At 43.5% G+C, this 17,634-nt stretch overlaps 1 protein-coding gene across 1 annotated transcript in view; it reads left to right on the forward strand.

The window, feature by feature from the left end:
* Positions 1-17,404, forward strand: part of B4GALNT2 (beta-1,4-N-acetyl-galactosaminyltransferase 2 (SID blood group)) — a 110,701-nt gene extending 93,297 nt beyond the window's left edge. The window contains exons 10-13 of the mRNA XM_074979028.1: positions 13,617-13,705; positions 16,108-16,254; positions 16,802-16,933; positions 17,308-17,404. Coding sequence (XP_074835129.1) covers positions 13,617-13,705; positions 16,108-16,254; positions 16,802-16,933; positions 17,308-17,404 — 465 coding nt within the window. The remainder of the gene's footprint in view (positions 1-13,616; positions 13,706-16,107; positions 16,255-16,801; positions 16,934-17,307) is intronic.
* Positions 17,405-17,634: the final 230 nt, after the last annotated feature.

The raw sequence follows: 17,634 nt of genomic DNA on the forward strand, positions 1-17,634 counted from the left end.
GGGTCTTTGCCCAGGCAAGCTTATGCTGCGATATATCTGCTAGTCTGTGTGGTACCACAGGACTTCTCGTTCTTTTCACTGTTCTAATCTCTCCCACTCAACCAGCCATTTTGTTCTCGCTCAGTCTTCAGGGCAAGGAATAGAAAGCCTTTTATGTGGGGAAAATAATAAACAAAATCTTAATGGGGACAAATCGGGGTAGTTTTAATGGAGACAAATCACGCTAGTCCAGATGAACCCTATCCACTACCTGTAGTACGTGTTAGCTGGACACCCTTAGACAAAAATGACTGGGTTTTGTCTCCACTAAGATTTTCACAGGAAGGTAGTTAGCTGGATGTAGAAATATGCTTTGTCTCTTTGCTGTGAAGACACGGCCCTTGTTATTTTTTCTTTCTTGAAATCAACACTGCAGGTTGAATCTCTCTAGTCCAGCACACTCTGGTGCTTCATTTAAATCTTTGCTCTGGGTGGGGCTGAGGGGTACGGTGTGCAGGCTGCTCTGGGGTGAGAGACCTGCCTCATTCCCCTCTCACCACAGCAGCAGATTGGGGCTGGGCGAGAAGTGCCTCTCCATGGTCGCTAAAGCTCCAGTGGCCACAGGTGGGGGGAGGGGTACATGTCCCCTGCCTGGGGCAGGTCTGGGTTTATCTGCCCCTTGCAATCCCCAGCCAGAGTGGGGAATGCAGCAAACTCTGTGCTCCCCTCTCACTCCCAGACAAAGGGGAACAGCCAGCAATGTTCCCACAGGAAATAGGGCAGGGGAGGGGGCAATTCCCACACCTCCTGTACAAACAGCAAGGCAGTGACCTGGTCTGAAGTACAACATCCACTTACTGCGGGCCACAGGGGCATTGTAAACGGGAACCACGAACTGCTGGCCCACCAGTGCAGGAGTTAATCGGTGCTTGTATGGCCCACACACCTTCTGGGTGTGATTCATGGTCCCATCTTGTGGCACATAGAGCACTTACGGAGAGGCAGACTGAGCCTCCTCTACACGCTTAGCTGAGAGTCAGCTGGCTTTCACATCACACTGAAGGGGCTCCTGCACTATGCTCCAGAGGTTCCAGTCCACCTGTTGGTGGTTACACTAGTCCTGAAGAAGAGTTGCTGCTCGAATATCTAAGAGGCTTCTCTGGGTGGCAGTCGGGCTGTTGGTCTCTGGGGCTGGGCGTCACAAGGCAGGGTGTTATGCATATGAGCACAAGCCACGCAAGAGACACCTCTTCCTGGAGTAAAATTGTCTGTGTTTTTGCCCGGCTAGGCACACGTTGTAACTGTGCCTCGTCAGGCAAAAATTGCCCACTCCTCCTAGGACAGGGTGGCCTCCCAAGCCATCTGGGGCTGATTTACTGAGCTCTTTTACAGAAGTGCTCCCCCACTTGTATGCCAACATTGCTCAGCTAACTCAGCCATTTCCTTATACCTAAGTGAGCCACATGTAAATTTCAGCTATCCCTACTGCAAGGTCCAGCCCTCTCCACTGAGCCCTCATTGCTTCTGCCATCCTGTGTGCATGGCCCAGGCCAGATCCTGTGCTTCACTGCACAGGATTTTTTCCCAGGCTGTTGTGTCAGAGGCAATAGTAACTCTAACTTTTTTTTCTATCTGTGTGTGGAATAAATTTGATGTGCATCATGGTATGTGCAGATGTACATCACCAGTAGGAATGCACCCTGCCTGCTGGGAGCATTGTGGGCACTCTGCTTATCAGCTGGTGGCATTTGAATCTTTCCTGGGTTGCTGGTCAAGCACTCAGATTAAGAGGAACTGCTTGCAGGTGGACTTTATCTGCCCTTTGTGTGGGGGACTCTCAGCATAGGACTTAGTCAGAGTTCTACCTGCAAAGAGGGCAGTTGCACCCAAGTTAAAGCAGAGGCTGATTGTGACCAACCCGCCCCAGCCAGATAAGTTAGTCTCCAAACCCCGCTCAGAGGGCTTTCTGTGTGAAGGGGGTGGAGCTAAAACCCAGAGAAAGTCCTAGGTTAACCATGCAGTGAAGACAGGCGGTTTGTCTGCTGCCTAGAGTTATAATGAGCCTGTGGCAAAGCACAGAATTCAGACAAGGGTCCCTGGTCTCACTCCAGTACTTCTGTTCATATTTATCAAATACTTTCACATGCCCTGAAATCCTCAGCTGAAAGGTGCTGCAGAGGTGCCACATATTAAAGCAGACCAAATCCTAAGAACAACAGGGAATCTTGTACTGGACATGACACAAGAAGTCATTCTTCCGCTCTACTCTGCGCTGGTTAGGCCTCAGCTGGAGTATTGTGTCCAGTTCTGGGCACCACAATTCAAGAAAGATGTGGAGAAATTAGAGAGACAAGAATGATTAAAGGTCTAGAGAACGTGACCTATGAAGAAAGGCTGAAAGAATTGGGCTTGTTTAGTTTGGAAAAGAGAAGATTGAGGGGCGACATGATAGTGGTTTTCAGGTATCTAAAAGGGTGTCATAAGGAGGAGGGAGAAAACTTGTTCTTTTTGGCCTCTGAGGATAGAACAAGAGGGAATGGGCTTAAACTGCAGCAAGGGAGGTTTAGGTTGGACATTAGGAAAAAGTTCCTAACTGTCAGAGTGGTCAAACAGTGGAATAAATTGCCAAGGGAGGTTGTGGAATCTCCATTGCTGGAGATATTTAAGAATAGGTTAGGTAGGTGTCTGTCAGGGATAGTTTAGACAGTACTTGGTCCTGCCATTGGGGCAGGGGGCTGGACTTGATGGCCTCTTGTGGTGCCTTCCAGTCCTAGTATTCTATGATTCTATGATTTGTTAATGTTAAGAACATGCTTTAATTACTGTCCCAAACTGGGGCCTGAATTAGTGCCCAGAGATCAGTCATTGGTAGTATTAAACTGTGGCTAGTTGGAAACTCAGTCGACACAGGTTCCATTCTTTAATTTCAGAGCAAGTAAGCCATTTCAGCTGGTTCCCAGACAAAGGCACTGAAGTCACCACGACTCTGAACAGCCGGTCAGTATTTCATGTTGCTGGGTTTTTATTTCACCCTATTAAGTTCCCATCGTCCAAAGAAACTTAATGACGGGAAAACAAATGGGTTGCACTTTGGAGAAACAAGATATCCGAGTTGGCTGGGAGTTTAGTACTCAGAATACATATCATAAAGACATTGGAATACACTATTCCAACCTATTGATTAGCAAGCACGCTCAGAGCACAAATTGGTTACTTGTAGCTATTTAGTACTCTTATATTGCATTGTTATTACAATGCCATTAAGGTGGCTGCGTGGGTTAGGGCTTCAGAAGAACCGATTTGTGTAGGTGGAAGCTGGCGTAAGGGACTTCATGAGGCTCTTATGCTTGAGGCCATTGGTTCAACTCCAGGCCAGATTAAACGCACCTCAGTGCTGTTTAGTTAATGAATAATTTCCCCTCCTTTCACCCATTCTACCCAAAGATCTCAAACTCTACCCAATAAAATCTTAGCACCCTTCTGAGGTAGGCAGATGGAGAAACTGAGGCAGGGATGAAGTGATTGGACTTGGTGGCCTCTCGAGTTCCCTTCCAGTTCTAGTATTCTAGGATTCCTTCAGTCAGGAGATCTTATTTTATTCCTGGAACTGATCTAAGTTACACAGACATCAGCACTCTTCTGCTGGTATAGACTGCCTCCCCACAGCAGAGGGAGAGGGTAGCTGGTCCAGCACTACCAGCAAACCCTACTGAATATAGACAAAATCTGAAAGCTTGTCTACACTTGAAACACTACAGCAGTACTCTCATGGGTAAAGTTAATCCACCTCTTTAACAGGTGCTAGGTAGGTTGATGGAAAGATGTTTGTGTTGAACTAGCATTGTCTACACTGGCATTACATTGGCATAACTATCTTGCTCAGGGAAGGTGTGACTTCTTCACTACACTACACTAGGTCAAAAAGTTGATTTAAGATACACAACTCCAGCTATGACAATCACGTAGCTGGAGTCAAAGTATTGGAGCTAGCTGTCCCCACAGCAGGAGATAGATGGAAGAAACTTTCCTGTCGACCTCCCTTACTCCTTGCGACAGTGAGGAATACTGGGGTCAACAGTAGAGTCCCAGTGGTTTGATTTAGTGCATTCTTCACTAAGCATGATAAATCAAACACCGGAAGATCAACCTTGATCAAGTCAGTCTTCCAGTAAGTAAAGACACACCCTGAGTGACAGAACTGAGTCAACTTAACTTTTGACTGTTAGCCTGGCCTGAATCTCTAGCTGTTACACTTGCTAAGAAAACCAGAAAACATGACCCAAATGTAATGGATGTGTTAGCAAGTGCACAGAGTCTAGACCAGCCTCAACACAAGGTGTGAAACTCCCCCTTCATCTCTGGGTTTGTCTGCACTGAAAGGTTTAAATTCCAGTTTAGGCAGACATACCCTCGCTAGCTATGCTCAAGCTAGTGTGCTAAATATAGCAGTATAGCCATGGTAGCTGGTGAGCCTCGGCATGATGCTCCTGTGGCCACATCTGCTATTTTTAGCATGCTAAGGGTATGCCTATACTTACCAGGAGATCGACCTGGTCAAGATAGATCTTCCAGGGTTAGATTTTGGAAACCTAGCAGGGACACATGAAATCAAACGATCAGGAATTGACAGTCGACTCCTGTACTCCTCATTATTGTGATAAGTAAGGGAGGGCGATGGAAGAGTTTCTCCCGTCAACCTCCGTGTGTGAGGATGGCCACATAAGTCGATCCTAGATACTCTGATTCAAGTTATGCAATTGTCATAGCTGGAATTGCGCATCCAGCATCAACTTTCAGTTAGTTTCAGCCATACTAACCTGTTTCAGCAAAAACAAAGAGTCCTGGCATTAAACATTAAAAAGGTCATAGAGCAGTTTTTAAACTAAGAGGTGGGGGAAAGCCGATTGGTGCGGGGGAGCACCTGGATCGGACGGAGACTTCTCTTACACGAGGCTCCATAGACAGGGCTTCCCTAGAAGTTAGTCAGATAGGGAACGTGGGAAATAATATATGGGCAAGATCAGATGTGAAACAATCGTGCATAAAAAAATCCAACGCGTCTGTGAAAGGCGGACATATAAATAGTGGTAGTTTTCTAACATGCTTTTACACTAATGCTAGGAGTCTGTCTAATAAGATGGGTGAACTGGAGTACCTCATATCAAAGGAGGAAGTTGACATAATAGGCATCTCAGAAACATGGTGGAATGAGGACAATCAGTGGGACACTATCATACCGGGATATAAATTATATCGGAAAGACAGAACAGGTCGTGCGGGTGGCGGAGTGGTACTATATGTGAAGGATAATATAGAATCAAATGAAGTAAAAATCCTAAAGGAATCAAAATGTTCCATAGAATCATTATGGATAACAATTCATTCCTCTAATATGAATATGGCATTAGGAATATATTACCGACCACCTAACCAGGACAGTGATAGTGATGCTGAAATGATGAGGGAGATTAGAGAGGCTATCAAAATAAAAAACACAGTAATAATAGGAGATTTCAATTATCCCCATATTGATTGGGTGCATATCACCTCAGGACGGGATTCAGAGATTAAATTTCTTGATGCCTTAAATGACTGCTTCTTGGAGCAGCTAGTACAGGAACCCACAAGGGGAGAGTCGATTCTCGATCTAGTCTTGACTGGAACGCAGGATCTGGTCCAAGAGGTAACTGTTACTGGACCGCTTGGAAATAGTGACCACAATATAATAACTTTTAATATTCCTGTGTTGGGAAGAACACCGCAGCGGCCAAACACTCTGGCATTTAATTTCAAAAAGGGGAATTACACTAAAATGAGGAAGCTAGTTAAACAGAAACTAAAAGGTAGAGTAATTAAACTAAAATCCCTGGAAGCTGCATGGAAACTGTTTAAAGACACCATACTAGAGGCCCAACTTAAATGTATACCCCAAATAAAAAAACACAGTAAGAGACCTAACAAAGAACCACCATGGCTAAACAGCCATGTTAAAAAGGCAGTGAGAGAGAAAAGGGCAGCTTTTAAAAAGTGGAAGTCAAATCCTAGTGAGGAAAATAGAAAGGAACATAAACACTCCCAAATTAACTGTCATAATGTAGTAAGAAAAGCCAAAAAAGAGTTTGAGGAACAGCTAGCCAAAAATTCAAAAAACAATAGTAAAATGTTTTTTAAATACATTAGAAGCAGGAAGCCTGCTAAAAAAGCAGTGGGGCCCTTGGATGATAAAGATATAAAAGGAGCGATCAAGGAAGACAGTGCCATTGCGGAGCGATTAAATGATTTCTTTGCTTCAGTCTTCACGGCTGAAGATGTTACAGAGGTTCCTAAATCTGAGCCAGCCTTTTTAGGCAACAAATCTGAGGAACTCACTCAGATTGAAGTGACATTAGAGGAGGTTTTGGAATTAATTGATAAGCTGAATAGTAACAAGTCTCCAGGACCAGACGGCATTCACCCAAGGGTTCTGAAAGAACTCAAATGTGAAATTGCGGAGTTATTAACAGTGGTTTGTAACCTATCCTTTAAATCCACTTTGGTACCAAATGACTGGAAGACGGCCAATATAACACCAATATTTAAAAAAGGCTCTAGAGGAGATCCTGGCAATTATAGACCGATAAGTTTAACATCAGTACCAGGCAAATTAGTAGAAACACTAGTAAAGAGTAAAATTGCAAGGCACATAGAAGAGCACAAATTGTTGGGCAAAAGTCAGCATGGTTTCTGCAGAGGGAAGTCGTGTCTGTCTAATCTATTAGAATTCTTTGAAGGGGTTAATAAACATGCGGACAAGGGGCACCCAGTGGACATAATATACCTAGATTTCCAGAAAGCCTTTGACACGGTCCCACACCAAAGGCTTTTATGTAAATTAGGTGGTCATGGGATAGGAGGAAAGGTCCTTTCATGGATCGGGAATTGGTTAAAAGACAGAAAACAAAGGGTTGGAATAAATGGTAAATTTTCACAATGGAGGGGGGTAACTAGTGGTGTTCCCCAGGGCTCAGTCCTGGGACCGATCCTGTTCAACTTGTTCATCAATGATCTAGAAAATGAGGTAAGCAGTGAGGTGGCAAAGTTTGCAGATGACACCAAGTTGTTCAGGACAGTCAAAAGAAAAAGGGATTGTGAAGAACTACAAAAAGATCTCAGCAAACTGAGTGATTGGGCAGCAAAATGGCAAATGAAATTTAATGTGGGTAAGTATAAGGTAATGCATGTTGGAAAAAATAACCCAAATTACACGTACTACATGATGGGGTCAAATTTAGCTACGACAGATCAGGAAAGGGATCTTGGAGTTATAGTGGATAGTTCTCTGAAGACATCCACGCAGTGTGCAGTGGCAGTTAGTAAGGCAAATAGGATGTTAGGAATTATTAAAAAAGGGATCGATAATAAGACAAAAGATATCATACTTCCCCTATATAAAACTATGGTACGCCCACATCTCGAGTACTGCGTGCAGATGTGGTCTCCTCACCTCAAAAAAGATATATTGGCATTAGAAAAGGTTCAGAAAAGGGTGACTAAGATGATTAGGGGCTTGGAAAGGGTCCCATATGGGGAGAGGCTAGAGAGACTGGGACTTTTCAGTTTGGAAAAAAGGCGATTGAGGGGCGATATGATAGAGGTATATAAAATCATGAATGGTGTGGAGAAAGTGAATATAGAAAAATTATTTACCTTTTCCCATAATACAAGAACTAGGGGACACCAAATGAAATTGATGGGTAGTAGGTTCAAAACTAATAAAAGGAAATTTTTCTTCACACAGCGCACAGTCAACCTGTGGAACTCCTTGCCCGAGGAGGCTGTGAAGGCCAGGACTCTATTAGGGTTTAAAAAAGAGCTTGATAAATTTTTGCAGGTTAGGTCCATAAATGGCTATTAGCCAGGGATAGAGTATGGTGCCCTAGCCTTCATAACAAGGGCAGGAGATGGATGGCAGGAGATAAATCACTTGATCATTGTCTTCTGTTCTCCTTCTCTGGGGCACCTGGCATTGGCCACCGTCGGCAGATGGGATGCTGGGCTTGATGGACCTTTGGTCTGACCCAGTATGGCCATTCTTATGTTCTTATGTTCCTGCAGCACCTTGAAAACTAACAAATTCATTTACACATAAGCTTTCCTGTGCTGGAACCCACTTTGTCAGATGCATGACATGGGAATTTCAGTTTGGAAAGGAAGGGTGGAGGCTCTTTTCCATGCCCTGCCCAGTCGGATTTTGGGATTAGAGGGAAGCTGGGATAGCAGTTCATAAACCTGGCAGCAATACATGTGCCAGACTTCAAAAGCAGTGTGATGGCTAACTTGACAAGACACAATAGACAGCAACATCAGAATACAACTAATCAAACTAGGAAAATATAGTCCAGATTAAATTACTATAAAGTGGGTGAACAATTGATTGAACCACTGTATGCAGAAGAGTTATCAGTGGTTTGATAGCAAGCTGGGAAGGGCTATCTAGTCATGCCCCACCAGAGCCATTCTTGGGTCCAGTACAGGTTGGGACCCGACCAGTGCTAAACCAGAAAGTTTGCCAGACCCCAGGAGGTCAATGTTGTCTGCCAGCATTACCACCACTTCCACTGCTTACTGGGCTCTTAGAAGACATAGGAAAGCAAGTAAGGTCAGCCATAGAGTTGTAGACAGGACTGGGAACCCTTCTGTGGTAGGAGACTTCCCTAGGGATTCTATCCGACAATAGTAATGGAGCCAGAGTGGGAAAGACAGCCTGGGAGCCATTGGCTTTAGTGCCATGACTCCCACTTAATACCAATGTAAATTCAAAGAGAATTGGCCTCTGAGTGAGTAACAGCTGCCACTTGCATTTGGTGGAGGAAGTGAGGGGAATTAAGCAACATTGTCCCTCTTTATCAGGCCCTATGAACTAACACAGGTACCATGCTGTGTCTATTACACCCATAACATGCTCCAGTTCTTAATTTTGTGATACAGCCAGGCTTAATTGCCATTAATGTAAACATATTTTAAAAGAGTATTTTCCTGCTCTGGAGGTCAATGGACCTAATGTAGCTTATCTAAGTGGCTTTGATTTGTTTTAATTAGCTGGCTGGTTTCCTGTTTATTTCATAGTGATAGATATGGTCCAGCCCACCTGTTTTATATATAAAGGCTGACAATCCCAGGTGGAGACCAGAATCTTCTGGAGTCCTAAGTGCTACATCAGAGGACCAGGAAGGTAAGAAACTCAAATCCCATTGCTTTATTTTCCTAATCTCTCCTCTAAAATAATAGTGCAATGGCAGCAAAGGACATTGACATTTTCAGGCATGAGGGGTAAAAGCAGGAAGGTAAGAGCTGCTTGACCTGTCAGACCTCTGCTCCATCTAACTTAGTGTCCTGTCTCAGACAGTGCCAGTAAGAGAGTTTCAGGGCGAGCCACATTATTATTATATAAGTATATATATTATATATACTTCAAGCCAACAAGCCACACTCAAGCAGATGTGTGGCTAGTGTCTTGCACACGTCTAGATTGTGATAGCCTCACTAGTGCTGCCTATGGCTTGCAGTGCTAGAGCTGTCCTAGGTAGAACCCTGCCACGTCCCATCTGTGGCTCCTCTCACTCCCAGCTGCAAGGGTTGTGCTGGGGAAATTCTCCCTTGATTCCTTCTAGGCTGCTTAGGGCTCCTGTTTGCCATCAGAACAGCACAGAGAGGCAGGAGGGAAGGGACTGTCCAAAAGCCTTTCTTTTGGTCCCGCTGACTCTGGGGCAGCTTCTCTGTGCTCTGGCTGCCCAACCTCTCAAGCATGGAGGAGATAGTCCTTCCCCGTTTCGCAGTCTCTCCGGCAGGGCGAGCAGCATTTTCCCATGATGGGAAAACCTGTGTGTTCCAGTGACCATGGGAGGTATGTTGAGGGGGAATTTTCACTCCTGGCAGGGCCACCCAAGCTGGACAGGTCAAAGGGTAGGGGCCAGATGAAAAGCAGATCACTTGCCCTTCGGGTTGGGGGTGGAGGCACAGGCCAACAGTCTATCCTCATAAACCAGTTAAGTAACAGTGACTTGACAAGGGAGCAATGCTGATGAACAACTTGATGGGGAGAGACAGGAGAGTGTTTCTTATGCTGTAAACAGTGGCTGATAGGGATTTAGATTCAGAATTTCATACCAGAACCCCAGTCCTGTAATGGCATTAAAAACATCATCACATTATTGTGCTAACTCAATTTTTACTTTCAGAAAATCTCTAAGCAGTTTAAACCTTTTTCTTCTGGCTCGGGCAAATTTAACATAATCTGAGAATGTTTTACTACAAGTTTTCCCTTTCTTTCATACATGGTGAAATTCTGCCCTATCCCTACACTTGTTATTTAAGCTTTATTCTTTTTAAAATGAATCAAAAACTTCTCAACTTTGCCTTTCACATAATTTCTTTTTGCAGGTTATTAGCACATTCTGCAAACATCTGTCTTCTATTGTTTTAGATGCAAGCATTTAAGATTGTTGTTTAGCTGTATATTTGATTTAAACACCAGACATGTTGTATCTTAATTCATTCAGTCTTGATACATTTGATTTAAAAAAACCCATTCCTTTCATTTAACCTCTATCTATCATTTGCACTTAATCAAAAAGCTGCAAAAATATTCTTAAATGTCCTGGTTTTCCTGAAGTGAAAAGTGTATAATTCATTAAATGGCATCTAAAATTTTCACAGTTTCTGCAAAATCAGAATTAAGAGACTGATCTTGGAAATCCTTTAGAACATAAGTAACTGTATTTATGTGAGTAAAGTTACTCTTCAATAAAGCGTAGCTGGATTGGGCATCTAAATGCTGATCAGTAATCTCTGTTATTGTTGTTAATAATAATAAAACTCAGCACTGCAACAAACATTCCTCAATATCTGTAAAAGAGTGAGATATTGAACAACAAAATGCATGTTTTCAATGTGGGAAATGAAACTGAGGAACTGTTCTGGATTGAAGTGTCATTAGAGGAGGTTTTGGAACAAATAGATAAACTTATTGTTAACAAATCACCAGGACCAGATGACATTCATCCAAGGGTTCTGAAAGAACTCAAATGGGAAATTGCAGAACTATTAACACTAGTTTGTAAGATGTCCTTTGGATCAGCTTCCGTACCTAATGACTGGAAGATAGCTAATGCAACGCCAATATTTAAAAAGGGCTCTAGAGGTGACCCTGGCAATTATAGACTGGTAAGTGTAACGTCAGTTCCGGGCAAATTAGTTGAAACAATAGTAAAGAATAAAGTTGTCAGGCATGTAAAAACATAATTTGATGGGCAAAAGTCCACAAGGTTTCTGCAGAGGGAAATCGTGTCTCACTGATCTGTTAGAGCTCTCTGAAGGGGTTAACAAACATGCAGGCAGGGGTGATCCAGTGGATATAGTATACTCAGATTTCCAGAAAGCCCTTGACAAGGTACCTCATCAAAGGCTCTTATGTAAATTAAGCTGTCATGGGGTAAGAGGGAAGGTCCTTTCATGGACTGAGAACTGGTTAAACGACAGGAAACGGAGGGTCGGCACAAATGGTAAATTTCCCGAATGGAGAGGGGTAACTAGTGGTGTCCCCCAGGGGTCAGTCCTAGGACCAATCCTGTTCATTTTATTCACAAATGATCTGGTGAAGGGGGTGAGCAGTGAGGTGGCAAAGTTTGCAGATGACACTAACTTGTTCAAGATAATCAAGACAAAGGCAGACTGTGAAGAACTTCAAAAAGATCTCATCAAACTGAGTAAATGAAATTTAATGTGGATAAGTGTAAGGCAATGCACATAGAAAACAATAATCCCAACTGTACTTACAAAATGATGGGGGCTAATTTAGCTATAATTGATCAGGAAAGAGATCTTGGAGTTATCGTGAATAGTTCCTTGGAAACACCCATGCAGTGTGCAGAGGCAGTCCAAAAGGCAAATAGGATGTTAGGTATTATTAAAAAAAGGATAGAAGTATCTTACTGCCCCTATATAAATCTATGGTACGCCCACATCTTGAATACTGTGTACAGATGTGGTCTTCTCACCTAAAAAAAGACATCCTGGCACTGGAAAAGGTTCAGAAAAGGGCAACTAAAATGATTAGGTGCTTAGAACAAGTCCCGTATGAGGAGAGGCTAAAAAGATTGGGACTTTTCAGTTTAGAAAAGAGGAGGCTGAGGGGGGACATGATAGAGGTATATAAAATTATGACAGGTGTGGAGAGGGTGAATAAAGAGAAGTTATCTACTTGTGCTCATAATACAAGAACTAGAGGCCACTGAATGAAATTAATGGGTAGCAGGGTTAAAACTAATAAAAGAAAGTTCTTCTTCATTCGGCACACAGTTAACCTGTGGAACTCCTTGCCGGAGGAGACTGTGAAGGCTAGGGCAATAACAGAATTTAAGAAAGAGCTCGATAAATTCATGGAGGTTAGGTCCATAAAAGGCTATTAGCCAAGGGTAGGAATGGTATCCCTGGCCTCTGATTGTCAGAGTCTGGAGATGGATGGCAGGAGACAAATCGCTTGCTCGCTGTCTTCAATCCACCCCCTCTGGGGCACCTGGCACTGGCCACTGTTGGCAGACAGGCTACTGGGCTGGATGGGCCTTTGGTCTGACCCCGTATGGCCATTCTTATGTTCTAAAAGACGGGACAATATTTTTCAAAAGTGTTTGCCGAGCTGAGATGTTAATTCAAAGCAGCCAAACACCCAACAAGTGGTGAACTCAAACCTCGAAAAAGCCATGTGGATTAGTGAGATCTCAAAGACCACATCTTCTTGAGGTGGGACCCAAATGGCTTTGGGAGCATCTCTATTCACTTCAGTGGACTTTGGCTTACGTCTTTATTCAAGGTCCTCTTCAACTGAATGGAAAAAGACCCACTGATTTAAATAGAAATTAGATTGGTCTCAGGAATCCTGCAGAAAAGTTACACAGAATAATCTTCCTCTTGGGATGCCATATTATTGCTATTTATTACGGACAGCCCTGATCTGAAGCTACTGAAGCCAATGGAAAGACTCCTGCATACTTCACTAGGCTTTGGAGCAACCCCTTTTGTAGACATGGATGATAATGTCCTTGGGTTTGTCTGTTATGGGGATGATAGAAGCATAGCTCCAATGCCTTAGCTTTGCTAGTACAGACCCACAGCACAGGAGCTGGCTACAGCAATGGACAGGTGTTTCTGTTGTTGCAGAATCTCCCCTTTCCTGAGGGGTGGTAGCTAGGTCAGTGTTGAGGTTCTCCTGGTGCCCTAGCGGAGTCTACACCAGAAGGTTAGGTCAGTATGGCTGTGTTGGTCAGAGGCATGAATATTTCGCATTCCTGCAAGACATAGCTATGTTATAAGCGAGGACGACACCTTAGCCTCAAGGAATTTACAGTCTCTCAGGTACTCGGGATTATGATATAAAAGTTTGCTCAAAATCAGTTCCTGATACCTTAAGCTAAGGAATTGGGAACAGAAAAAAACGTGTGTGGAAGTCGCTTTGTATTCCAGAGACAAAAGCCTGTTCCAAGCATAGGTACTGGATTCATACATTACTATTACACATTTCCTTAAGCTTGCTGAACTATTAGCAGACCACTCAATGGTCTACCCTTGCCGGTCATCTTACTACGTTCTGTTTACCTTTAGAGAACCAACCCAGGAGAATGCTGTCCTTGAAAGTTCTTGCTCTGTTACTGGCCTCTCTGAGCCTTGTTCTCACAGAGGAGAATGGCCTCAGGTAAGTAATAAAACAATTTCTGTGTACTTTTAGACTGGATCGAGCACTATTTTAGTATCCACATGATTCCATCGGGAATTGGATTGGCTCACACCTTGGCTTACCCAGAAAATCTTGAATGATCTCAAAATCAAAAAGGAATCCTATAAAAAGTGGAAACTGGGTCAAATTTAAAACGATGCATATAAACAAATACCAGTATGTGGGAACAAAATTAGAAAGGTGAAGGCACAAAATGAACTCTGTCTAGCTAGAGCCATAAAGGGGAATAAGAAAACATTCTACAAATATATTGGGAGCAAGAGAAGGACCAAGGACAGGGTAGGTCCGCTGCTCAACAAAGAGGGAAAAACAGTAACAGAAAATGTGGAAATGTCAGAGTTGCTTTGGTTTTCAACAAGAAGGCTGGTGGTGATTTGACACCTACAAGAGTGTATGCTGGAGAAAAGAAGGCAGATTCAGAAGTTAAAATAGGAAAAGAACACATTCAAATTATTTAGAAAAGTTAGATGTCTTTAAGTCACCAGAGCCTGATGAAATGCACCCTAAAGTACTCAAAGAGCTGTTTGAGGAGGTTTCTGAGCTATTAGTTATCACCTTAAAAAAAAGTCATGGAAGACAGGGGAGATTCCAGAAGACTGCAAAAGGGCAAACATAGTGCCCATCTATAAAAAGGGAAATATGGAGAAACTGGGAAATTACAAGATCAATCAGTTTAACTTCTGTGCCAGGAAAGATAATGGAGCAAATAATTAAAGAACCCATCTGCAAACATCTGGAAGAGAATAAGTTTGTATGTTATAGTCAGCATGGATTTGTTGAGAACAAATTGCATCAAACCAACTTCATAGCTTTCTTTGATAGGATAACAAGCCTTGTGGTGAAGGGGGCAGCAGAAGACATGATATACCTAGAATTTAAGCATTTGATACAGTCTTACATGACCTTCCTATCAGTAAACGAAGGAAATACAACCTAGATGGGGCTACTATAATGTGGGTGCGTAACTGGCTGGATAACCATTCTCAGAGAGTGTTTTCATTTATTCACAGTCACGCTAGAAGGCAATAACAAGTGGGGGTTCTGCAGGGATCAGTTCTGGGGCCAGTTCTATTCAATATCTTCATAAATGATTTGGATATTGGCTTAGAGAGTATTCTTAGTAAGTTTGTGAATGATACCATGCTGGGAAGGGTTGTGAGTGCTTTGGTGGATAAGGTCAGAATTCAAAATAATCTGGACACACTGGAGAAATGATTTGAGGTAAATAGGATGAAGTTTCATAACCCTTATGTTAGGACAAGAAGCAATGGGCTTAACTTACAGCAAGGGAGGTTTAGGGGCTGGACTGTCAGTTAACAGTTGGAATAAATTGCCTGGGGAGGTTGCAGAATTTCCATCACTGGAGATTTTTAAGAGCAGGTTAGAAAAACAAAAACAAAAAGCAGCTGTCAGGGAGGGTCTAGACATGGTGCTTGGTCCTGCCATGAATTTAGAAGACTGGATGTGATGATCACTCTGGGTCTCTTCAGGTCCTAACATTGGTCGGGTTTCCCTGGAGGGCACTTATACAAAACGGATGTGATATAACTCCTCCCCTTCCATGATTACTGTAAATTCCCTCTTCCACCACCTGTAGGACACAGATGACTCCCATGAAATCAACAGGAGTTACTTGTATCCTGGGGGATGGAAGGAAAGCTGGGTAACGAAGATTGAGCCCTGGTGTGCTTCACTAAGTTGGGCAGGCATGGAGGGCCTCGTCATGGGCATCACATTTTAGGAGAAATGTGGAGAAATTGGAGAGGGTCCAGAGAAGGGCAACTAAAATGATTAAATATCTAGAAAATACGACCTATGAAAGAAGTTTTTAAAATTGTGTTTGTTTAGTTCAGAAAAGAGATGGCTGAGAGGGACATGATAGCGGTTTTCAAGTACCTAACAGGGTGTTACAAGAAGGGAGAAAAATTATTCACCTTGGCCTCTGTGAGAAGGACAAGAAGCAATGGGCTTAAATTGCAGCAAGGGAGGTTTAGGTTGGACATTAAGAAAAACTTCCTAACTGTCAGGGTTGTTAAACACTGGAATAAATTGCCTGGGGAAGTTGTGAAATCTCCATCACTAAAGATATTTAAGAGCAGGTTAGATAAATATCTAAACAGGGATAGTCTAGATGGTGCATGGTCCTGCAGGGAGTGCAGGGGACAGGACCTGATGACCTCCTAAAGTCCCTTCTAGTGCTAGTGTTCTATGATTCTGTGGCTCTAGAGATATTGCAACTGATAATGAAATGTCACAAACCACAGTCATTAAATGGGGCATTTGCCTCAAACTAGAATCAGAGCCATCTGCAATGTTTTTTTCTTGGTCTAGCCATGACTGTCTCTCTCCTCCACTCGCAGCACCAACCCAAACAGTCCCACCACCAGGGCCTTACAGCGACGTTACTCTGAGGCCATCCTGGCCAGTGATTACAGCCGGACCATGGATAACATGCTCAAGAAGAACTTTGTGGAGTGGCTGTTGGCCAGACGAGAGAAGAAAAGCGAGTGAGTCTCTTTAGTGTTGTTGCTGTCTGAACTTCAGGTGGTCATTGGCCAAACTGCAGCATATGGAGGGTGCACAGCCCGGACTGCAGCAATGCTATAGATGCCTGACCCCCAGGAATACTTCTGTTCTGGGGGAACAAGCACAGTGACTTTCCCTTTTGCTGTCTGAGGGCTTCTCCATGCTAGATGATGGATCAACATTGCAGCGATCGAGCCATCAGTGGTCAATTTATTTTGTTGGCTCAGGTTTTCTCCCATCGATCTTCCTTACTCCTCGCAATATTGAAGAGTATAAGGTTGACTGCCGACTCCAGATCATTCAATTTCACGCGTCTCTGCCAGGCATGCAAAGCTGAACCCCAGAAGAGTTCAAGATTGAGGGGGTCAATGTTCCATGTAATATAAACATACCCTAACGCCTTTGACTCCTTGCCGCTGGTAGATGGCATGGAGGTGTTGAACAGCTCAAAAATCATATAAAGAAAACAGATTAGTACATGCTGGTGGAATCCCAAGGTGATGTCCTCTTTGGATTTTGTCTTTCCAGGAATGCTATTGATCCATACAAGAGGGAAGTCGAACCCCAAATGTCAGCAGCCAGTGGTCAAGGCTTGGAGCTGGCCTCCCAAGGGGGCAAGGACTTCTTTGTCTGGCTTCTAAATAACAAAAGAAAACAGAGGTGAGTTCTATAACTGGAGAGCTATTTCATTGTGAAGTAGTAGCTCAGCAGCAGGACAGTATCCCCAATGACTGAGAGATTTGAATTTAGACACAAGAAGTCCTGTGGCACCTATAGACTAACAGATATTTTGGAGCATCAGCTTTCATGGGCAGAAAGTGATATTGACGGAGGCAGCATGTAGGCACCTTTTCTAATGCTCCGTCCTCTGCTTGTCCTATCCAGGACCCCAGCCTTCAGGGCTGGCAATCAAACCTCTTCCAACACCACTACAGTAAGTGACTATATTTGCAAGAGAAGGAAACCACACAGATGCTACTTGTGCTGGATTATCTCTGTTCCTCTGATTTAACTGTAAAGTACATTTGTTGCAGTCTTACTTCTCCCAAAGAATCTGATCACTCGAAAGATGGTCTGAGCCTGGAGCTATTGGAGTGGCTTATGTCTGCTGACCTCTGCAGACCAACGTGAGTGACTGTTCTTCCTATCCCTGTTTTTTAACGCTGCTCTTCAGACCCCATCCCATGCAATACAAATAGCTGAGGAAAGGTGCTGAGCTGCTCTGCTGACAACAGGCTTTAGATTTCTTGAAACAATGTTCCAACGCAATCAGGCATTGTGCTGCCCTAGTGGCACCGCTCTGGAGGCAGAATCCAGGAACAGTGTCTTCATCCCACTTTAATGGTAACATAATGCACATG

The sequence above is a fragment of the Carettochelys insculpta genome, chromosome 28 (genome assembly GCF_033958435.1).
Source record: "Carettochelys insculpta isolate YL-2023 chromosome 28, ASM3395843v1, whole genome shotgun sequence".
Lineage (NCBI taxonomy): Eukaryota > Metazoa > Chordata > Testudines > Carettochelyidae > Carettochelys > Carettochelys insculpta.